Source organism: Elephas maximus, chromosome 20 (assembly GCF_024166365.1).
Source record: "Elephas maximus indicus isolate mEleMax1 chromosome 20, mEleMax1 primary haplotype, whole genome shotgun sequence".
Classification (NCBI taxonomy): Eukaryota; Metazoa; Chordata; class Mammalia; order Proboscidea; family Elephantidae; genus Elephas; species Elephas maximus.
In genome coordinates, this window is record NC_064838.1 from 61,220,509 (window position 1) to 61,244,193 (window position 23,685).

The 23,685-nt window shown below is 40.4% G+C and overlaps 1 protein-coding gene across 8 annotated transcripts in view; it reads left to right on the top strand.

The window, feature by feature from the left end:
- Positions 1 to 23,685, top strand: part of CCDC66 (coiled-coil domain containing 66) — a 58,969-nt gene that overhangs the window by 33,538 nt on the left and 1,746 nt on the right. For 3 of the 8 annotated variants that reach the window (XM_049862243.1, XM_049862246.1, XM_049862245.1), the window contains 10 exons: positions 6,724 to 6,855; positions 7,467 to 7,717; positions 7,902 to 7,986; positions 8,856 to 9,017; positions 11,707 to 11,851; positions 16,823 to 16,963; positions 20,126 to 20,616; positions 21,098 to 21,132; positions 22,709 to 22,971; positions 23,265 to 23,392. In XM_049862243.1, coding sequence (XP_049718200.1) covers positions 6,724 to 6,855; positions 7,467 to 7,717; positions 7,902 to 7,986; positions 8,856 to 9,017; positions 11,707 to 11,851; positions 16,823 to 16,963; positions 20,126 to 20,616; positions 21,098 to 21,132; positions 22,709 to 22,971; positions 23,265 to 23,392 — 1,833 coding nt within the window. Of the gene's footprint in view, positions 1 to 6,723; positions 6,856 to 7,466; positions 7,718 to 7,901; positions 7,987 to 8,855; positions 9,018 to 11,706; positions 11,852 to 16,822; positions 16,964 to 20,125; positions 20,617 to 21,097; positions 21,133 to 22,708; positions 22,972 to 23,248; positions 23,393 to 23,685 lie in introns of those variants that run through there. The other 5 variants (XM_049862244.1, XM_049862248.1, XM_049862247.1 and 2 more) reach the window with 5 other exon arrangements.

Consider the following 23,685-nt stretch of genomic DNA (forward strand, 5'->3'; position numbering starts at 1 on the left):
GTCATAGACTAAATTATGTCCCCCCCTAAGAAATAGGTGTATTAATTTGGCTTAGTTGTGATTCTGGATATTGTGTGGTTGTCCTCTATTTTGCGATTGCAATTTTGTGTTAAAGAGGATTAGGGTGGGATTGTAACACCCTTACTAAAGTCACCAAAACCCACACCCACTGCCTAGTTGAGTAGTCACAGCCCTCATTAAATGTAAATGTGAAAGGAAACCTAGCAGAGAGGGGGGACCTCATACCACCAAGAAAGCAGCACTGGGAACAGAGTGCGTCCTTTGGACCCAGGGTCCCTGCTTGAGCAAGGGAAGATTGAGGACAAGGACCTTCCTCCAGAGCCGACAGAGAAAGGGCCTTCCTCTGGACCTGCTGCCCTGAATTTGGGCTTTTAGCCTGCTTTACTGTGAGGAAATAAATTTCTCTTTGTTACAGCTATCTGCTCGTGTTATTTCTTTTGTAGCAGCACTAGATGACTAAGACAGTGAGCTCATAGGACAGAGTTAGAACCATGGGGTTTCCAAGGCTGTAAATCTTTATGAAAGCAGACTGTCACGTCTTTCTCCCACAGAGTAGCTGATGGATTCAGACCATAGACCTTTTGATTAGCAGTTGATCACTTTAACCATTGCACTACCAGCGGTCTTTAAAGGGCCCATAGTGCACCAAAAAGGAAAATAAGGACAGCCCCACTTACACATACTAAACTGAAACTTAAGAATATCTTTAAAAAAAGATTCTAAAAGCCTACAGAAAGCAAGAGCAGAGTATATGTGTAAAAGATCAAGAATTAGATTGAAATCAAGATTTTCAACAACACTGGGTGCAAGATAACTATGGAATCATGTTTTCAAAGTATTGAAGGAAAAGGACTTAAATTTTAGAATTTTATATCCAGTGAAACTATCATTCAGATAAGATGAGAGGATAAAAAATATCCTTGGCCTTATAGAAGGCCTCTGAAGGTGTTTTTTGCCCACTTGAAAACAGTTTTGGGTAAAGTGCTTAAATAAAAGGTGAGGCAAATTGAGAGGATGCTGCGATATATATTTTTTTGATATTTAATTGGGTTTTAGGTGAGAGTTTACACAGCAAATTGAGTTCCCATTTAACAGTTTTTACGCAAATTGTCCTGTGACATTGGTTACAGCTTTCACAATGTGTCAGTGTTCTCATTATTTCCATTCTGTGTTCTGTTTCCATTGATCTAGCTTCCCTTGTCCTCCTGCTTTTTCATCTTTGCTTTTGGGTAAATGTTGACCTTTTGATCTCATATGCTTGATTGTTTAAGAGAACATGTTACTCAAGGGTGATATTGTTTACTTTATAAGCCAGTCTATTATTGGCTGAAAAATGACCTCCAGGAGTAGTTTCCAAGTTCGAAGGGTATCTTAGGGCGATAGTCTTGGGTATTCCCCGAGTCTCCATCAGCCCAATAAATCTGGCCTTTTTTCAGAATTTGAATTTTGGTCTACATTTTCCCTCCATTCTTTTTGGGACCTTCTCTTGTGTTCGTGGTCAGAACAGTCTGTAGTAGTAACTAGGCACCACCTAGCTATTCTGGTCTCAGTTTAGAAGAGGCCGTGGTTCGTGTGGTTTATTAGTCTTGCGGGCCTAGTTTCTTCCTTGAATCTTTGGTTTCCTTCATTCTCTTCTGCTCCAGACGAGTAGAGACCAATGTTTGAATCTTAGATGGCTGCTTGTAAGCTTTTAAGACCTCAGATGTTACAAACCAAACTTGAACATTATATTTATGAACTGTGTCACTCCAGTTGATTGAGTTGTCCCACGAGACTATGGGCCTAAACTGTTTAACCGAGTAAAGCAATCCCGTGAGTTGTTTGGGTATGTCTAAGAAGTCTATGTAACTGTGCCCCCTCTGTGCTCTATTACATATATGGATACATATGCAGCACACACAAACATGTATATGCCTACAGATGCCTATACGTGAGTGAGGGGCTGAATCTCTTCATGGATTTCCTGGAGGTTAGAATGGCTCGAATTCTGCCCCCTCCCCCCCCACCCCGGTGCCTTTAGCTTTACCATCTTCAGGTTGTTACTGATAGTACTTGCAGCCATCCTAGAAAGGAGCCGCTGCATGGGTCTTTTAATCCAGGGGTTCTGGTGGGGATGAGGGTAGTCAAGGAAGTCCTCACTCCTGGCCAACTGAAAATTGGGCCCTCAAGGTGGCCACCTGATGCAGGTAACAGTCGGCCTGGCGATACTGTTCTTGAGTAGCTCCAGGAGTCATCTCTGGAGGTGGGGCAGCCTTGTAGAAGTGAAAGGTTGCCTCTGGGGTTTGCGGAAGGACAGGGGTGGCACTGCCTCAACCGGGAGTTATGTTGTGGACTTCTTGGGCAGCTGAGGTCCAGGGGTCGCTTGGTGGGTAATTGTGAAGGGTCTAGAATTTGAGACAACAGCAACCACAGGAAAAGACCCTGTTACCAGCTGCACGATTAGAAGTGGCACAGTGCCTTTTAGAATTTGGAGTCTGGGGTCAGGGGGGCCATACTTGGGGAAATCACCCCGAATGTCGTGGTCGTACTCTCCAGGCAACACACTTGGACCAAGGGAAGAGGGTGTCTGACCATTCCCAAGCACTGGAATGAAGGGATTCCATAGCATTTGATTGTTGCTTGCTGGCAACAATGGTGACTTTGACAGAAACTGAAAAATCCCCTGATGATGGTAAAAATTAATAATATGCAGGCTAGCAGCCTCCAGACTCAGACAGGGGCATCCCCAAAACTTTGAGAGGTGTCAGTAAACCCCAGCCTCCAAGTTGAAACCGCAGATGCTGGTACGGGAGTCATGCCGACTGCCTTCCCATCCTCGTCGCCAGTTCTATCTTTGAGGGTAGGTTTTTCTGATCACAGGGCTCCCCCTCTCGTGGGTCAGGGATGATGAAAAGTAAGAATATGTGCAAGTGACGCACAGGGGTTCACTGGCCGCTACAGGGTAAAGCATCGGGGAGCGGGACCACGCAGGGCCAGAGCACAGCAGCTGGCGGCACTCCCATCCTGAGGGAGGCTCCTCCTCCAAGAAGACTCAGGGATGGTCTGGAGCCCACTCCTTCTTTACCAAAACGTAGTCTGCGTCATCACCAGGTACATCTTCCATGTCCTCAGCAAAGCAGTTATTGTTGGAGGTGTTTAGCCCTCTGGTGTAGGACACGTGTTTCGTCGGGTGTTTACATGTCTTTAACCACTAAATCTGCAAAGCTAAATTGGGCATGTGACACGTATCCTTTTTTCTGGCCTTGCAAGATGGTTCCTGGTCCGTGGTGTCACATCATCCCAAAGGAGGGCCATTTAGTGTAATATAAGCTCACAGTGGCCTCAAAACTTCTGCTCATTGAAGTTACTATTAAAATTATAAAATAGAGGAAAAAATATTTGCAAATCACCTATTTGATAAAGGACTTATATATATCCAGAATATTAAAAAGGAAACAAACTCAGAATTCAGTAATGAGAAAACAGTCCAATTTTTTAAAATAGGCAAAAGATTTTTAACAGACATGGCCTCAAGAATGATATATGGATATATGGCAAATAAGCATGTGGAGAAAAGAGGAAAAAAGAAAAAGGATTTTTAGCCATATGTACACCTCTGGGAATCAGCATTGGCCTTCCATAGGTCCCTGTGTGGTACAAATGGTTTGCACTCAACTGATGACCTAAAGGTTGGTGTTGCTTAACCCACGTAGCAGCACCACAGAATAAATACCTGGCGATCTGCTTCCGTAAAGATTATAGCCAAGAAAACCCTGGGGAGCAGATCTCCTCCGACACTTGGGGTCACCATGAGTCAAGATCAACTTTATGGCACCAGTTTTGTTTTTTTATGGGCCTTCTGTAGAGTTCCTGGGTGGTGCGAACAGTTAAGTGCTCAGCTAATAATCAAAAGGTTGGCAGTTCACACCAACTGTGGGGTGCCTCAGAAGAAAGACCTGGCGATCTCCTTCCAAAAGGTCACAACCACGAATCCTTACAGAGTGCAGTTCTGCTCTGTAGCACGAGGTCGCCATGAGTCGGAATCAACTTGACAGCAACTGGTTCAGTTTGGTTTTTGGCTTTTTTTTGGTATGGGCCTTTAGTTTACAGAAGATTTTAATTAAGGTGTTTTTCAATTTAAAAGTAATTTCACCTTTGTTTTGTTGATCTTTCTCTTTGAAGATCCTGTTCTTTATAGCCCAGTGTCCTGAGCTGCGCCCCACCACCATCCTCCTCTGCTTAGCAAGCGGACTAGGGTGGTAGGTGTGTGGGGCAGTGAGGAACCTGTCAGTCCATTGCCCTGGAATTGAACTGGCAGGTGGTCCCATTCTGGACCTTGACAAGGTTATCACTGAGCGTTCTCCTTTCCCAGAGTGGCATTTTTGAAGACTCCTTCAAGGAGAGAATGAATGAAATGGAGCCAGCCATCTACAGTGGACGGCTAAGAAAAGCTCTCTGCTTTCTGTTCTGATTTACAGCTGTTGTTCGCACAGCATCTGTATCAGGAGTAGGACTGACATTTCCTAACAGACAGACTAACTTGAAGATGAAGAATGACATTAGCATCCTGGCACTTCAGAACTGTGGGGAACAGTCTAGTGAGTTCTCAGACTGTCACCTGAAAATAGACCTAAAATGAGTATTTAGAAAAGGGGTTTTTGTGTGGGGGAAGGGATGTCTCAGGTAAATAACGTGAGAGAGGTAAAATGAAAAGATTTGAGCGAGCCTGGGAGAAGAGATTCTTTGCATGACTGTCCTGAGGAATTAGTGGAGGGGACGTGCTAGACCACTGTCAGAAGACGGCATTTGTCATATACTGTGTCTGCCGTTACACATACACCTGACTTGCCTCAGTGTCAACTACATAAGCTCAGAAGACCAAGAGGGAGAAAGAACGCCTGTGATTCTGTTTTGTCTGTCACCTCTCTGCACCTTCTAGATCCACTTTTTTATTTGTCTAACTGAGTGCACCTTGGGGGAAACTTGTGGAAAGAACATAAGAGTAATATTAAGGGTTTCCCAGTTAGTGACGAAGTACATTGAATTATTCATATGGCAAGTGAGGTGTAGTAGCTTTGTAGGACACACTTGAGTAAGAAATTTAAGAGTTAATTGAGAAAACTCATTCAGTTGTCCAAAGGGTTAAAAACATAAAACATATATATAAACCACTTTATATATTTTTAGGAATTTTCAAGGGTAATTTTGACTTATTTTACCTCATAGAAACACTGACTTTAATCTCTAAATAATTTGCAACTTCACTAAAATTTGGGACCAGAATTGGTTACATCAGACTCAAAACAGATTTGCAGAAAAGACGATTAAGTGCATGGTTGAGAATTTCTTCTAAGGAGCTCACAGGGTCCGTTTACATCTTTGTTTTTCTTTTCTCATTTTAACCTCCTAAATAACACTTCTGTGGATAGAAGAATTGCGAAGTCATGTACCTGAAGATCACACCTCTTCTGAAGTTGTGCTATGGTGGCTCTTACCTGTTAGAAATCATTGAGAGCACCTGAGACAAGATGTTTCTTTTTAGTATATCCTTTGATCAGAGCTTTTCCATTGTTTCTGGTAAAAACGAGGCCAGAAAGAAACATTGTGAGGTGTATTCCTGGGCTGGTATTCTGCCAAATCATCTGTCTTCATTATGTCATGCAGTTATTTTGTAGAATAAAGTCTTTGTTGTTTGGTCCTGCATTTCAGGACAGTTGGAGTAGACTGTATTTTTTCCTTTTTGTTAGAGCACACTAAGCTCTCATAAATTAAGACAACAAAATTTTATGTTAGCATTTTTATTTTATTCTTGTTTTCTTAGGATTCAGGACATCACTGTAGTCACAGTTGTTTTTTTCCTTATAGAAACGTCGTAGCTCGTTACAGGGCAGTAGCAGCAGCATAAGAAAGGAAGAAGAGTGTATACTAGAGAGACATGATGATTCAACAGGGGAGGCTTCTTGTTCTCTTAGATCCTCCTTCGTGGTCCAAAAACAGCATTTGTGGCAGTCCAAAGCCAAATGTAAAACAGCACTCATCTGTTTTATATTATCAGTAACTTTTTTCAGTTTCTACATGAGACTATATTAGGATTTTAAAATTTTTCTTATACTTGTTTTGGAGAAATCATTTTCTATGTGTTTTTTGTTAGAAATTTCCTTTCTTTACAGTTAAATAACTTATGTTCTGTATTTTATAAATACGATTCTGATATTCAGAATACCTAGATAATTTTGTGTATTAGAATTTTTTGTTTGAAGTTATTGCTCATCTTCAAGATAAATGGGGAGCACTGGTGGTTCACTGGTAGAATTCTCGCCTCCCACGCAGCTGGCTGAATTCCTGGCCAGTGCATCTCATGCGCAGCTACCACCCATCTGTCAGTGGAGGCTTGCAGGTTTCAGTGGCACCTCCAGACTGAGACAGATGACTAGGAAGGAAGGCCTGACAATCTGCTTTCCAAAGTCAGCTGTTGAAAACCCTGTGGATCAAAACGGTTTGATCCCCAACTGATCACGGGATGGCGTGGAACCGGACAGCATTTAGTTCCATTGTGCATGGGGTCACCATGAGTCGGAGTCCAGCTCGACCGCAGCTAACAATAGCAGAGATATATACCTTAGCAGATCAAAGCGTGTTTAATCTATTTAGGCAAAAATCGAAAGTATAAGGTGGTTATAAAAGGAGACCTGAGCTTTATATGGTATTGATGGCCTTGTTTAGGAAGCAGTGCCACTGGAGCGCCCTGTCTGTACTGTGAAACAAGAACAGCAGAGAAAGTGGATCGAAGAGTTGAATAAGCAAATCGAAGAAGACCGGCAGAGAAAACTAGAGGAAAAAATGAATTATTCAAAGGTAACTTAGGAGATTTGTGAAGTAAAAAGAAAAAAAAATTTCCCATATAAAATAATTTCTTAAAGCTTACAAGTATTCTGAAGCTACGTGACCAGACCACTCAGAAGTATTCCACATTTGCTGATCTTCAACCTGCTTTCATTAAATATATTTAGCAAATGTGATTTTGCATAGCTTCCTATAATGTACTTTTTAGTTATTTCCTATTTCTCATATTCTCCAAATTAGTTATATAAATGTACGTGGAATCAAAACAATACAATTTTGTTAATTTTTATGGCATTTGCTGTCTAGAGTTTGGGGATGGTGCAGTTAATGACTCTGCTGCTAACTGACAGGTTGGAGGTTTGAGTCCACCCAGTAGAGCCTCAAAAGAAAGGCCTGGCAGTCTACTTTCAAAAAATCAGCTGTTGAAAACCCTGTGGAACACAGTTCTACTCTGACACACATGGGGTTGCCGTAAGTCAGAATCTACCTGACGGCATCTGGTACTGGTATTCTGCTGTATGGTGACTTTAGGAAACACATTTCTGATTGTCATTTCTGATTTTATATGTGTGTGTGAGAGAGAATTCTGAAAATTCTTAGCAGTTCTTATTTGTTATTATTAGGGCGAGGAACATGACAGATGGGCAATGCACTTTGATTCCTTAAAGAGTTACCCTGGTTCTCAGTCTCAACTGTCCTGTCTATCAACACACAAACAACCAGAGTACTTGTGTGTCTCTCCTGACACTCAGGAGCTAGCTGACATCAGCACTGTTTATACACCTACAGATGGAAGCCAGGTTGGACCTTCAGAGGAAGAACATACAGCCAAACCTGTTAGGGAAGTGGCTATGACAAACCATCAGAAAACAAAGTGAGTTCATTCTTCAGTATTTATTGATGGTTGAGAAAGTCTGCATGCTTTACTAGGGCTGTTATTTTTATGTTAACATCTGATTGGTTTCAGTGCTCAGTAGAAATGACTTAGCAGGTCTGTCCAGGCAAAAATGAGCCCACCTCTTTGGGATTGTAAAGATCTGATGGATCTGTCTTGGCAGCTTTCTCCGTTCTATGACTGCTCTCCTGGACCCAGCTCAGATCGAGGAACGAGACAGACGGCGGCAAAAACAGTTAGAACATCAGGTATTGCCTTTTACATTGTTGTCCTTTGCCATAATAAGTAATGTTCATGGTCAACAGATATGTAAATGGAAATTAAAGTTTTGATAGAAACTTATACACAGGTGCTCCTCAATCCTGTAATGAATTAATCCTTACCCCAACTGGCATTGTAAGAATTATACTCATTCTTAGAAACAGCAGTATCGTAAAATATAGCTATTTTATATATCTTTTGTATTTATATATTTTATGTATTTATTATATATGTGTATATATATATAGCCTTTCAATAGAACAGGTCTATAATATGTAGATTGCGTATATAAATTTGCAGTAGGTCTTTAGTTATTGGATATTTTTCCATCAGTTTAGTTCTGCTGAGTTTGCTGTTCAGAATGAAAATTAGTTCTTTGAAAGTGAAATACATATGAGGTTAAAATAAAATTGTGGTTAAGAAATCTCACAGATAATATAACAAAGGAGGCTAAGATTTAAATGCCTTTTCCCAATTTTAGTCTGATACTAAAGGACTGAAATGTCTGAATAATTCTTTAGAAGTTTTGGTAAAGGGAGAGGTTGTAGTTATGTTGTTAGTCCTGACCACTGAGCAGACACTCAGAACACCTGCTCCTGGCTCCTGCACAGCCTTGAGATGATTTCTCCAGGTGTTTCTCTGTGTGGCCCAACAGTGCTTCTGGGGGTGAAGAAAGGGCATTATAGAGCTTGACTGGACAAGTGGAAGATGGGAGAAATCATGGGGAGTCTGACGTTTGAACTTTACTCATATGTGGAATACTTCCTGTATGCTGATAAATTTATTCTAGAGTCACCAAATAAAAGCTGCGTGGGTTTTTATTTGTGACAGTGATTTCTGTGATATTTATGACTAGAAAGCCATCACTGCTCAGGTAGAAGAGAAGCGCAGGAGGAAGCAGCTAGAAGAAGAACAAAGAAAGAAGGAAGAACAAGAAGAGGAACGTCGCTTAGCACGAGAGCGAGAAGAGATGCAGAAACAGTATGAAGAAGACATACTTAAGCAAAAACAAAAGGAAGTAGGTATTTACATTCTGTCTGTAATATTTTACAATAAAAATGGATGTAGCATTTTGTCTTTACCTGTGTTTTTCAATGAAAAATAGCCAGAAGTGGAACATTTGCATATGTTTTGACAGTTTGAAGCTATATGTGGAAATATTAGAGTTTCGCATAAAGTCTGAAAGTAAGAGAGACGTTTGAGAAGGCTTATTATTTCACATGATGACTTCACAGATGCTATATTGTCTCGGCTTTTACTTTCTGCTAAAAGAAGGTCAAGATGAGTTACCACAGCACAAAGCAAGAATTATCCATGTGCTTGATTTTGAAATATGTTCTTAGTGATAATAATTACATCGGTAATTATTCTAGGTACATTAAGAGGAATGGTAGCCTTTCTGTCCATATCCATTTAGAAAAGCAGCATATACTTGCAGAGTAATTGGCTGGGGTTGATGGTCTACTTGTGACTATTAGAGGTTTTCTCTGTGCTAAGTAGCGGCCTTTATGAAGAGTGGACACCTGGTTGCTAGGAGAGCCCCCGTGGTGCAGACAAGATAGTCCGAGTGATGTCCGGTATTGAGTTTGAACTGACCTGACAAAAAGCAGATTGTACAATGGCATTTGACTGCCAAAGATTCTAGTGGTTTGAAAGAGTAGAGCACAGAGTAGCTCCCCCTGAAGCTGTGCGGGGTGGGGCGAAGAGGTTGAGTTTTCTGGCTTTTTCCCATTTGCAAGCTTCACTCCAAAACTGGCTGATAAAGGGACACATGGTATGGTTCTGATTTCATTGTGTTGAATAGGCTGAGCTGGCCACTCATGCGAAATAGGCGCACAAGAAAGTCAATAAGTTTCGCTTACTCAAACTGTAAGACATGACCACAACCTCTGTTCTACCTTTTAACATCTATTTAACTTTAACTTTTCGTCTTAACAGAAGTTTGACGGAATTGACCATCAGTTTTAGAAACTTTGAAAAGTTTATCAGTGTAAACTTGAAATGAATAGAGTTGTTAAATTTGTGATCTAATACAGCTACAGGAAAAGATGTTAGAACGCCACTAAACAGTTGAATTAGCAAAAGTTGTATGATATATTTACAGCAACAACCAAAAAGAGTAGCTGCTGAGGCTGCTTATGTAAACCCGAACACCTCATGGGATTTGGTTCCTTGGTTTGGAGGTTTAGGGTCATGGTTTCACGGGACATCCCAGTCAGTTGGCCCTTATAATGTATTTAGTGTCCCGGTTCTGCCTCCTAGTTTGTTGCATAGTGCCTAGGGTCTTAAAAGCTTGCAAGTGGCCATCCAGGGCACAACAATTGGTCTCTATTCACCTGGAGCAACAGAGGAAGAAGGAGAGTCAGGAATAGGAGGAGGATATGGGACATGTGGCTAATTGCCTCCACAAACAACTGTGTCCACCTTTGCCATGAGACCAGGACTGGATGGTGCCGGGCTACCTTTACTGAACATTTTGATGAAAGATTTCATAGAAGAATCCTGATCAAAAGGGAGAAAATGTAGAACAGAATTTCAAATTCTCACGAACTCTAAACTTTCTGGAGCTTGGAGGGTGGATGAACTCCTAAAACTATTGCCCTGGGATAATCTTTGAACCTTGAACCAAAAATATCCCCTGAAGTCATCTTAAAACTGAACAGTAATTTAGCTTGGCTTATAAAAAAGGACTGCCTTGAGCATTATGCTCTTTTAAGAACCATGTATATGGGATCAAATTGACAACAGCAACTCGAGATTGGTTGGGAACCTTAGGAGGCAGTGAGTTTTTATGTTAATGAGGAACAACTCAGAAAAGGAGGATGAGAATGGGTGTACAACTCGAAGAATGTAATCAGTGTTGCTAAATTGCACATGTTGGAAACCATTGAACCGATGTATGTTTTGCTGTGTATATCCTCAACAACAACAAAATAAATGAAATTTAAAGAAAAAAAAAAGTTTTCCACAAGATTAGAAAGCACGTTTGGAAAAAAATATTTCACTCATTTATGTAGCACAAATTTTTTTAGTGTCAGCTGTAGGACAGGCACTGGGGACACAGAGATGAGTAGCACACAGTTACTACTGTCAGGGATCATCTGGTGGTATATAATAAAGATTATTCCACTTGGAATTCTTGCACCCAAAAGTCCCTGACCAAGAGCAGGGCCAGACTTCAGCAGAGTTATTATCAAAAGACTGTCAAACTTTTTATTCCAAAATTTTTGTATCTAAACCTTTTTTCTTGCTAAGTGGAATGCTATATGCACTTATGATTTAAAATAATTTTTAATGTTCTAAAGAAAGAAATAATATTTGTTCAGTCATTCAAGAGCTATAGATTGAGTTTTCATTTTTCCAAGGTGGAGCATTGCCTTAAGTTTCTAACAAGCGTGACATTTCTACTTGAAACAGACTTAGAATGTTCAAAAACAAACTTTTGGTTCCCCCACCTAAAATATTATTGTGCACCAGCCTTCTCCATGTCCATAACATTTAGGAAAAAAAATTTTTTTTACATCTTCTAAAAAGTAAAAAATAAGAATAGATGTTAGAATGGAAGGTCCAAAAGGGCAGGACCCTTGCCTTGGTCGCTTATTAATATACCCCCCAGTGTTTGGAACAGTGCCTGGCACACCCTAGGAGCTAAGAAAACGTGTTTGATATTTGTATTTAATGGCTGTGTACACTTGTGCTATTGACAGGAAATCATGACTTTCAAGACGAATGAGCTGCTACAGACAATGCAGAGAGCTCAGGAGCTGGCACAGAGACTCAAACAAGAACAGAGAATCCGAGAATTGGCTGAAAAGGGACACGACACTTCCAGGTTGCTTAAAAATCTTGGTGGTAAGTATTTAACTGGAATTTTCTTTATACAATGTCTTGAAAACAATATTAAATTCCTGCCTATTTTGAGTACCTTTAGTATACTTAACTAAATTTTTTTAAAAGAAATTTTAGGCCTTGAACTAATGTAACTTTTTTTTTTTAAGTAATACTGTGTTTTCGGTCAAAGTTTACACAGTAAATTAGGTTTCCATTTAACAATTACTGTACACATTGTTCTGATTACTAATAATAGTATTAATTAATAATATTAATCCATTAATCGGAACCTGGAATGTACGAAGTATGAATCTGGGAAAATTGGAAATCGTCAAAAATGAAATGTTACACATAAAATAAACATCAATATCCTAGGCATCAGTGAGCTGAAATGGACTGGTATTGGCCATTTTGAATCAGAAAATCATATAGTCTACTATGCCGAGAATGGCAACTTGAAAAGCCACGGTGTTGCAGTCATCATCAAAAAGAACATTTCAAGATCTATCCTGTAGTACAGTATTGTCAGTGATAGGATAATATCCATACCCCTACAAGGAAGACCAGATAATACAACTATTACTCAAATTTACTCATTAACCACTGCGCCCAAAGATGAAGAAATTGAAGATTTTTATCAGCTTCTGGAGTCTGAAAGTGATCAAACATGTAATCAGGATGCATTGATAATTACTGGAGATTGGAATGTGAAAGTTGGAAACAAAGAAGAAAGATTGATAGGTGAAAAATATGGCCTTGGTGATAGAAACAATGTCGGTGATCAAATGATAGAATTTTGCAAGACTGACGACATCTTCATTACAAACACCTTCTTTCACCAATAAACAGCGGCCGTATACATGAACCTTGCCAGATGGAATACACAGGAATCAAATCAACTATATTGGTGGAAAGAGACAATGGAAAAGCTAAATATCATCAGTCAGAAAAAAGCCAGGGGCCGACTGTGGAACAGACCATCAGTTGCTCGTATGCAAGTTCAAGTTGAAACTGAAGAAAATCACCTCAAGTCCATGAGAGCCAAAATACAACCTTGAGTATATCCCACCTGAATTTAGAGACCATCTCAAGAATAGATTTGATGCGTTGAACACTAATGACCGAAGACCAGACGAGTTGTGGAATGACATCAAGGACATTGTACATGAAGAAAGCAAGAGGTCATTGAAAAGACAGGAAGGAAAGAAAAGATCAAAATGGATGTCAGAGGAGACTCTGAAACTTATTCTCGAACGTCAAGCAGGTAAAGCAAAAGGAAGAAATGATGAAGTGAAAGAACTAAAGATTTCAAAGGGTGGCTCAAGAAGACAAAGCAGAGTATTTTAATGATGTGTGCAAAGAGCTGGAGATAGACAATCAAAAGGGAAGAACACGCTTGTTATTTCTCAGGCTGAAAGAACTGAAGAAAAAATTCAAGCCTCGAGTAGCAATGGTGAAGGATTCTATGGGGAAAATATTAAAGGACTCAGGAAGCATCAAAAGAAGTTGGAAGAAATACACAGAGTCATTATGCCCAAAAGAAATAGTCAACGTTCAGCCATTTCAGGATATGATCAGGAACCAATGGTACTGAAGGAAGAAGTCCAAGCTGCTCTGAAGGCACTGGCAAAAAACAAGGCTCCAGGAATTGACGGAATATCGAGTGAGATGTTTCAGCAAACAGATGCAGTACTGGAAGTGCTCACTTTTCTATGCCATAAAATTGGGAAGACAGCTACCTGGCCAACTGAGATCCATATTAATACCTATTCCCAAGAAAGGTGACCCAACCGAATGTGGAAATTGTAGAACAATATCATTAATAGTCACACACAAGCAAAATTTTGCTGAAGGTCATTCAAAAGCGGCTATAGCGGTATATCAACAGGGAACTGCCAGAAATTCAGGCCGGTTTCAGAAGAGGACGTGGAACCAGGGATATCATTGCTGATGTCAGATGGATCCTGGCTGAAAGCAGAGAATACCAGAAGGATGTTTACCTGTGTTTTATTGACTGTGCAAAGGCATTCTACTGTGTGGATCATAACAAATTATAGATAACGTTGCGAAGAATGGGAATTCCAGAACACTTAATTGTGCTCATGAGGAACCTTTACATAGATCAAGAGGCAGTTGTTCGGACAGAACAAGGGAATACTGAGTGGTTTAAAGTCAGGAAAGGTGTGCATCAGGGTTGTATCCTCTCACCATACCTATTCAGTCTGTATGCTGAGCAAATAATATGAGAACGGGGCATCAGGATTGGAGGAAGACTCATTAACAACCTGCGTTATGCAGATGTCACAACCTTCCTTGCTGAAAGTGAAGAGGACTTGAAGCACTTACTAATGAAGATCAGAGACCACAGCCTTCAGTATGGATTATACCTCAACATGAAGGAAACAAAAATCCTCACAACTGGACCAATGAGCAACATCATGATAAACGGAGAAAAGATTGAAGTTGTCAAGCATTTCATTTTACTTGGATTCACAATCAACAGCCATGGAAGCAGCAGTCAAGAAATCAAAAGACGCGTTACATTGGGCAAATCTGCTGCAAAGGACCTCTTCAAAGTGTTGAAGAGCAAAGATGTCACCCTGAAGACTAAGGTGCGCCTGACCCAAGCCATGGTATTTTCAATCGCATCATATGCATGTGAAAGCTGGACAATGAATAAGGAAGATGGAAGAAGATTGACGCCTTTGAATTGTGGTGTTGGCGAAGAATATTGAATATACCATGGACTGCCAAAAGAACGACCAAATCTGTCTTAGAAGAAGTACCGCCAGGATGCGTCTTAGAGGCAAGGATGGCGAGACCGTGTCTTACATACTTTGGACATGTTGTCAGGGGGGATCAGTCCCTGGAGAAGGACATCATGCTTGGCAGAGTACAGGGTCAGCGGAAAAGAGGAAGACCCTCAACGAGGTGGATTGACACAGTGGCTGCAACAATGAGTTCAAGCATAGCAGTTTGTGAGGATGGCTCAGGACCGGGCAGTATTTCGTTCTGTTATGCATAGGGTTGCTATGAGTCGGAACTGACTCGACGGCACCCAACAACAACAACAAACAGGCACCATGTGGGTCGTCTGGTCTCAGGGTAGATGAGGCTGTGGTTTGTGTAGACTGTTAGTCTGTAGATTAGTTTTTTCTCTGAGTCTTTGGTTTCCTTCTTTCTCTTTTGCTATGGAAGAGACTGATAATTGTATCTTAGATGGCCGCTCACAAGCTATTAAGACCCCAGACACTATGCACCAAGCTAGGGAGTGGAACATCAACTTTATGAAGTATATTATGTCAGTTGACCAAGTTGTCTCACAAGACTGTGGTCCTAAGGTTTTAAACTCAGAAAGCCAGTCTTGTGAGTTATGTCTAGGAAGGATCCATAACTGTGCCCCATATGTGCTTTATTATATGAATATACATGTATGCACATATGCACAGACATGTATATCTATACACATTTATGCATGCATGCATGCATACGTACATAGCCACACAAAGTTTTTGATTGGTGGTGGTGGGGGTGTAGAATTATGTATGCCCTAACATTTACCAAAATTGTCCTTTTTTGTGTGTGTATACTTTTCAGTGACATCATTTACCTTGGTCAACCTCTGTGCACTTCACTCACCTTTAGTGTTAACTTTCCCATCACAAATAACAACAAATGTCTACCATCTAAAGAGTGGTTCCCCTCTCCCCTCTTCACCCGTCCCTAGTAACCACCAATGAACGTTGGTTTCTGCATGTATATCTGTTTTTGTCTTTTTATAAATGTGAGATCATACACTAATCATTTTGAGATTGACTTATTTCACTCAGTATAATGTCTTCCAGATTAATCCTCGTCATGTTTCAAGGACTCATCATTACTCTTTATGGTTGCAGAGTATCACATTGTATGTATATACCACATTTTGTTTATCCATTCATCCACTGATGGGCACTTAGGTTGTTTGTTTTTTGCTATTGTGAATAGAGCTGCAATGAACATAGGTGTGTATATGTCTTTTTATGTCACTTCTGTTAGTTCTCTAGGGTATACACCTAGGAGTGAGATTACTGGATCAAAAGGTAGTTCTATTTCTAGTATTTTGAGAAAGTACCATACCGTTTTCCATAGTGGTTGTACCATTTTACAGCCCCACCAGCAGTGGATAACGCTTCCAGTCTTGTCACTTTCTAGCCAGCATTTGTCTTCTGTTTTTTGGTCATTGCCATTTTAGCAGGGGTGAGGTGGTATCTTGCTGCTGTTTTCATTTGCATCTTTCTGATGGGTAATGTTGGCGAACATGTTTTCATGTGTTTTGTTGGTTGCTTGAATGTCCTCTTTGGTGAAGTGTCTGTTTATGTCTTTTGCCCATTTTTTAATTGGGTGGTTGTCATTGAAGTTTTAACTAATGTAACTTTATAAACCAAGATGCTTATTTTATTTGGAAAATTTTACTGAAATACAATTAAATAATGTTACACTTTTCAGTATCTTTTTATTTAATTTTTATTACGTGCTGCTAACAGTAATCCTGTGAGGTAGGTAAAATGTATACTTTTGTACCCATTTTTTATGAAGAAAAATATTATCTTCCTCAATTCAGTAAGGGATAAAATATAAGTAACTTTTTATAGGAGCCCTGGTGGTGCAGTGGTTAAGCACTCAGCTGCTAACTGAAAGGTTGATGGTTCAAACCCACCAGCTGCTCTGCAGGAGACAGATGTGGCGGTCTGCTTCTGTAAAGATTACAGCCTCGGAAAGCCAGTGGGGCCACTCCGCTGTGTTCCGTAGGCTCGCTATGAAAGGGAATTGAGTCGATGGCAACGGGTTAATCTTTTCTCAGAAAATTGAAGCTAGCCCTTCTAAATTTTCATTGTAGTGATCATAGTGATTGGTTTAACTAAGCCTTACTGATTGTTTAGTTGCTGCTATGCATAATTTGTTAATATTCCTGAATTGTTATTTTATCAGAGAATTTATTTCTCTTGCCAGTTGATACAATACAAATGGAATGTAATGGATCCACTAACAACATTTCCAATATAAGACAAAGCTCTGAGGAAGTCGATGGTGAGATGAATATGTGTATCAATTACACGACCTCTCCCAAGAAGGATACTGGTGTGCAAACAGGTATTTGTTTAGAACTTATTTTATTTAAAATTTACTTAAAGTCACGATTAAAACAATTAGAATTAACTTCAATTAATTTAAAGTTTAAAAAGTAATTTGGGATTTTTAAGCACGAGTGAATTAGATACTAAAGGGATCTGATGTCATAGCTTTTTTTTTTTTAAAACAACTTGGTTCAGATATAATTCACGTACCATAAAGTTCTTCTTTTGAAAGTGTACAGCTCTGTGGTTTGAGTTGTGCAACCATTATCACAATCTATTTTAGAGCTTTTTAATCACCCCATTTCCCTCGGCACCCCCAGACCTGGGCAACCACTCATCTCCTTTCTGTCTCGGTGAACTGGTCTAGAGTGAACATTTCATGTAATTGCAGTCATACCAGATTGGGTCCTTTGTGACTGGCTACTTTCACTGAGCGTAATGTTCTAAGGTTTGTCCATGTTACAGCATGTATCCATATCCCATTTTTTATTGCCAAACAATATTCCATTGTATGAATATACCATATTTTGTTTATTCATCAGTGTATGAACAGCAGGTTAGTCCCACTTTTTGGCTGTTACGAATAAAGTTGCTCTGGACATTCATGTCCAGGTTTTTTTGTGGATACATATTTTCAGTTTTCTTGACCTGGGAGTAAAATTGCTGCATCATGTGGTAATTCTGTTTAAAGTTTTGAGGAACTGCTGTGAACTTGGTGCCCTGGAGCAGTTGAGCGCATGAAACAGAAGGAGTGAGAAAGTTTATTAAGGAGATGCATACATCACCGGGAACACAGCAGCAACGCAGGCTGCCTCTATGGAGTCCCAAAGAGCAATTTGACATTAGAGCTTACATAGAATCTTACAAGGGTTACAAGTGTCTTTGTAGTCCACAGATGGCCTGGCCAGAGGAATGAATCATTACAAGATAGTGAGAAAAGACTCTTTATCGGACTAAAGATACACATATCAGATACCTGGGCTCTGATTTTCCTTTGGGGGTTGTAAGTCACAGGTGATCCAATGGAACAAAAAGTTATTTGCATCAGTTTAAAACAGAGAACAAAGTCATTAACATTAGGTCAAAACAAAGTCTTTAACATACCTCTGTTAAAGACTTTGTTTTGACCTAATGTTAATGACCCACCCAGAGGTACCCCGGAATGAAACCCTGGTGGTCTACTTCTGAAAGATCGCTTTGAAAACCCTATATAATGCAGTTCTACTCTGCATCACATCGGATCACCGTTATTAAAATTGACTGGATGGCAACTAGTTTAGTTTTTTTGGTCAGTGTGTATAAAATGGTATCTCATTGTGATTTTCAGTGCATTTTTCTCATGACTAATGATGTTGAGCATCTTTTCATGAGCTGATTCTAGTTTTTAAAATTCGTAGTCAGTTAGTATCCCTGTCGAGTATCATTATCCTAGGTCTCCATGCTCATTATGAATGTCTTCAGCCCTCCATTTGGGAAATCTTTTTATCTTTCTGTGTTTAAAACTAGTTACCAGTGGATCCTCCTTCAGTATTCATGGTCCTTGCGTAACTTAAAAACCAGAATGGCTGGCCATAAGTTAACAGGTAGTATTGCCCTCGGGATACTACAGAGCCGCTCCAGAGTTTGGCAGTTCTTTTTTAAAGAAATCCTTACCCTAACACAACAGTGTTTTCTGCCAGTTTTTGACTATATTTTAATACAGTACCAACTGACTACGTCACGTGACAGGAAAGTGGAATGGAACTATGAAGAGAGAAGTGGAGAAAGGCAGTTGACCAGTATAACCTGCTTCCTTGACTGAAGCAGTAGTTCTGCTGATGATGCACTCTTGGTATTTTTTGATGGTTTGCGCTTAAGCATAGAAGAATCTGGTTCAGTCCTCCCCTTATGTCCAGATAAATATCTAAGTTATTTAAATCCTACATCAATTAAGAAAAAGTGAGACCAAGGCTTAAGATGATAATATTGTGGGTGGCCCTATTAAATAAGGGAGTTTAATCAGTCAGGGTCCAAAAATAGGATAATTCAAGATGGATTATGTAGAAAGGGACTGTTCCCGAAGGAGTAGGTGTAAGGGCATCACGAGTGTATTGACTCTGGTGCTGGTAGCAACTGAGCTGTTAGCAGAGCCCAGAGGGCAAGGGTTGTGTAGAAGTCAACCTGAGAGAAGCAGTGACCCTTCGTTAAGGAGCAGTCGGCCTGAGGTCGGCTCACAGGGAAAAGAGCCAGTGGAGAAAGCACCCTGACCTCACTCTTCTCTCCTTGTAATCTGCCTCGGAACTCTCTGGACAGAACCAAAACCTAGAGGACTTAGAAACCCATTGATGTGGTCTGGTCTGTCAAGGCAGAGAGTGGGGCAGAGAGGGGTGGAAAGTGGATCTAGACTGGCAACAGGAAAATGCCCAGTAGGGTGGTGATGCAGGTGGAGCAGTCCTACAGCAGCCCAGCCCGAAGAACAGGGCTGGTAGAGCTTATTCCTCTGAGTGCCTCAGGGAAGTTAGGACCTCTGTCCTTCAGTAGCTAATTGTGTATTTGAAATTTTAATCATACGTGAAAGCCTTTGCAGTGTTGTTATTCACCTCGTTAAACAGCAGTGATGCTGAGCATATCATTGGACCTTATATTAGTAGTAAGGACATTTCAGGTGTCTTTTTTGAGTGGTGAATTTTCCTGTTTTCACAATGGAAGAAAGTGAAGGTTATGATCAAGAAATGGTCTGCAGGCAAGATCTGGGTCTTAGCTTCAAGTACGTAGATAAGGACTTAAAAATCATGGAACTTAAAATGTCATTAGCAGCAGTCACCTAAGAAGTAACTGCTCTAAGAGGGAGAATTTGAGAAACATGTATCCAGTGCCTCTGAGGTGAAAACAAAGACCTGTCTATGTTTATGTTCTTCATTAATTTCAAGCCAGGAAAATAAGAAAACTTCAAATGTCTCTTTTAAAGGAGTTCCAAAGTGCTTTTTACGAAAAAATGTTGTGAGGTACTAGATAGAAAAATTGTAGATTAGACTTTTCTCAGAGAGAAACAAACTTTAGATAATCCAAGGTGACACTAGATACGCCATTTTGTATATTCTAGGCGAAAGCCCAAACGATCCTATGCAAACTCTGCTTCAAGAAATGATGTGTATGTTATGTGGTGCTAAGAACAAACATCTGAAACTTCTTTCTTTAGATGACCTAAGTACAGGAGTGTTCAATGCAGAGTCACACTGTGGGTCAGCACTTGAGAGAGAGGTTATAGACTGTTCATCTCCTGAGATTCCTGCAGAATTTTATGGGCAATTTAACACCAAGAAAAACAAGCAAGAATTAAGTCAGGATAAAGGAGTCAGCTTAGAAAAAGAAAACACCTGGCATACTGACTGCTGTAATCAGCTCACAAGAACCGAGAAACAAGTAAGACACATGAAGAAGTGTCTTAAAAGGCCTGACTGGAACATAAATAAGCCACTCAGAAGGTATATTCCAGCATCAGGAAAGTATCCTAAACAGCTTCAAAAGCAGAGAGAAGAAAAAAACGTAAGGCGGCAAATGGAACTGCTTCACTTGGTGGAAAGCAAGCACCCCGGACGCCTATCTCAGAACAGAGGCACTTCCCCAGCAGCTCTTCCCACATCTTATCAGGAAACGGAGTCAAAGTTCAGGTGGCACCTAGTCAAAAAGGTGAAGCTCTTCTCTCTCCATGTTTTATTTTCTAGCAAAACAGTTTCCTGTGTGCATGTTTTGACAAGACTCTTCTGTTTCTCAACAAGAGTTCTAGAAATTTGCTTTAGCTTATACCAGGGGTTAGCAGACTACAGCCCATGGGTCAATCCAGTCTGCTACCTGATTTCGTAAATAAAGCTTTTTGGGAAAACAGTAAAGGGAAAAATAGTTACTATCTGGTCTTCCACAGAAGTTTACACTTAGCGAATGCTGTTCTCTAGTCATGCTTTTGTTTGTAGTCCCTGTAGACAGTGGACAATTTGTAAGGTAAGGAATTACTGCATTGCTTCTGACTCTAGAAAAATACAAAATCTTTCTATTCCATGGTCCAGTATCTTTTATTCAAATAATATCCTCAGATTATTTCAACAAATAAAAAACTTATAGGGATATGAAAAGCTATATACTCCTTACCTGCATTTATTTATCCGTTTTTTAGGAAGAGCCTCTAAAAAATTCTTTCAGCAAGGAAAGGTATGTTATGGATGAAATGGATTCCATAGTCAGTTCATGTTTTCTGTGTGGGACAAAAGCATCAAACGTCTGCTCAGAGTCTAGGTGAGAGGAGGCATCTGTGTATAGGGTGTGACTTCCAGGTAAGCAGTAGAGTTAAAGGTGAGGGCGGCATTCTGGCTGGAGTTTGAAGAGCTGACTAGACGGGAGCTGGTGGGAAGCCCCAACTGGGTAAGTCTGGGCCTGGGCACCTCAGGCAGGAATGTGACTTATTATCTGCAGGCTCAGCGAAGCGGGTTTGTTTTTCTAGGTATGTAAACAGTGGAATAGGCATTCTGCTTTGATTATGGGGGCACTGAAAAAATGATTAAGGACAATGAGAAATGTAATCAATAGATTTAAAACAGCATATGCAGAATTGTTAGAATTTTTACTCTGCCTTTGTGCTTAACCAGCTAGTTGAGAGTTGTGTCAGAAGGGGGCCGTAATAGAAAACTTAGTTCAGATGGCAAGCATGTTATCTTAGGTGAATTCGTCTAAGAAGCATTAGGCTCAGATGAACTCAGCCAACATCGATCCCCAGGACCTCAGGCCATTGGTTCTCAAAGCCTTCGTAATCGCCGTGAGCAAACACTGAACCCACGGCTCCCAGTGGAAATACAAGCCTAGGTTTCTGCCAGCCTCCCTGCACAACTTTGTCATCAGCTGATCAGTGCCTAACTTGGCCTTACATGTTTGTATTTAGACACCTTAATATATATTCTTGGTTCATTATCATTGAACTCACAGCCAGCACCACTAGAATTCACCCCTGAACCAAAGCTTATTTAACATTTTATCCCTAAGGCACATCACAGCTGCCTTGTGCCTAGGAGCTCTAGACAGGCACGCAGGCACTATGGTTGGGGGCCATTTTAAACAGCAAAGTCGCCACCAAAAAGCAAAAAAAATAGTGGTACTGTGTAGACCCTGGGAAGTACATGTGTTTAGAGTGTGAGAGCTGAACCAAGGCAGAGTGTCATCTTGTTTGACCTCAGCTGGGTACATGCGCTTTGGGTAACTCAAATTATTCACTGCTCTGTGGAGCCCTGGTGGCACAGTGGTTAAGAGCTCAGCTGCTAACCAGAAGGTTGGCAGTTCAAACCCACCAGCCACTCCTTGGAAGCCCTATGGGGCAGTTCTGCTCTGCCCTATAGGGTCGCTGTGAGTTGGAATCAACTGAATGGCAGTGGGTTTGGTTTCATTTCATTTGAAGTGCTGCACATTTTGATTTTGCGGTTACAGATGAATTATAGTGAGTAGGCAGATGTGGAATCTGTGAATGAAAGTCAACAGTAACTTTCCCCTGTACTAGGGAACATATATTCTGAGCTATAGTACTAGTAAAAAACGAATTAATTCCATTCTGTCATGCTTTTTATGAGAAGGTTATCATAGAACTGAAGCTCCTTTACCATAATTTAGCATTCTTGAAAGTGTTACAGGTACACTTAAAATGAACTGAAATGTGATGAAAAGAGTAGATATGCTTAATTGAACACGTGCAATTTTGTATTAAAGTTTCTTGGTCCTTAATTTGGCTTTTTTTTTTTTTAAGTAGGCCTCAGTCACCACCAATTCCAGTGGTGAAAAACAGAACTCTGCAAACTCAGACTCATCTCTTACACTTACCACTACAGAGTGGTAGTTACGAAAGAGAGAATCCAACCTCAGGAGCCACTCAGACAGAATCATCATTTGCGACTTCTGAACCATCCCATTTCATTCCCTACATCCGAACCAATGAGATCTATTACCTGGATCCAGATGCACCACTGTCTAGGCCTTCAGCCCAGGACCCCCAGTACCAGAGCTCACGTGGTAAGTAAACCCAAGCCATCTTATTGTAGAAACTGAACCCTCCTAACTCTAAATACAAGATCCCAATTACTGTTTTAACCCTTAGTGCTATTACTGTGGTCTCAAAAAACGTGCCCTGGGAGAGGTGGCAAGAATTTTTTCTCTGGAGTCCATTGCTAATTTTTATTATTTCTAAGTTTTGCTTGGTGTTTTCCTAGATACCAGTTTATTAATGATTTTTTAGAATAACTAGGTGGTCTGGGGCTATGTTATTAGAAATGTATTTGACTCCTGTCAGTTTCATCTGGCTTTAGACTGTGACCAAGAACAGCACCAACTATTTGAATCTGACGGTGGCAGGGACCCACTTCTTAATCCTAACCTGGTGAAAAACAGGGATCGACAGCAAGCAATCCTAAAGGGACTGTCAGAACTGAGACAGGTATGAGCTTTGCCACCAGGTGTCTGTGACTGACTTCAGTATATCAGGGTGAGCAGACAGTAGTATGGCTAGATCTGGAAGTGCCTAGTTGGTTCCATGATTTGTGTGACTTTTACTCTAGCACCTGTATATTAATCTTGAATGGGAATACAGGGAAACTACATTCATTCCTTGGATTCAGCTTTCACATCGACATCTACAGAAATACTTCTTTCCAGCATGACATCACAAGACAGTTCAAATATTAACACAATTTTATTGAATGAAAAATATATACATTTGAATGGTAAAAC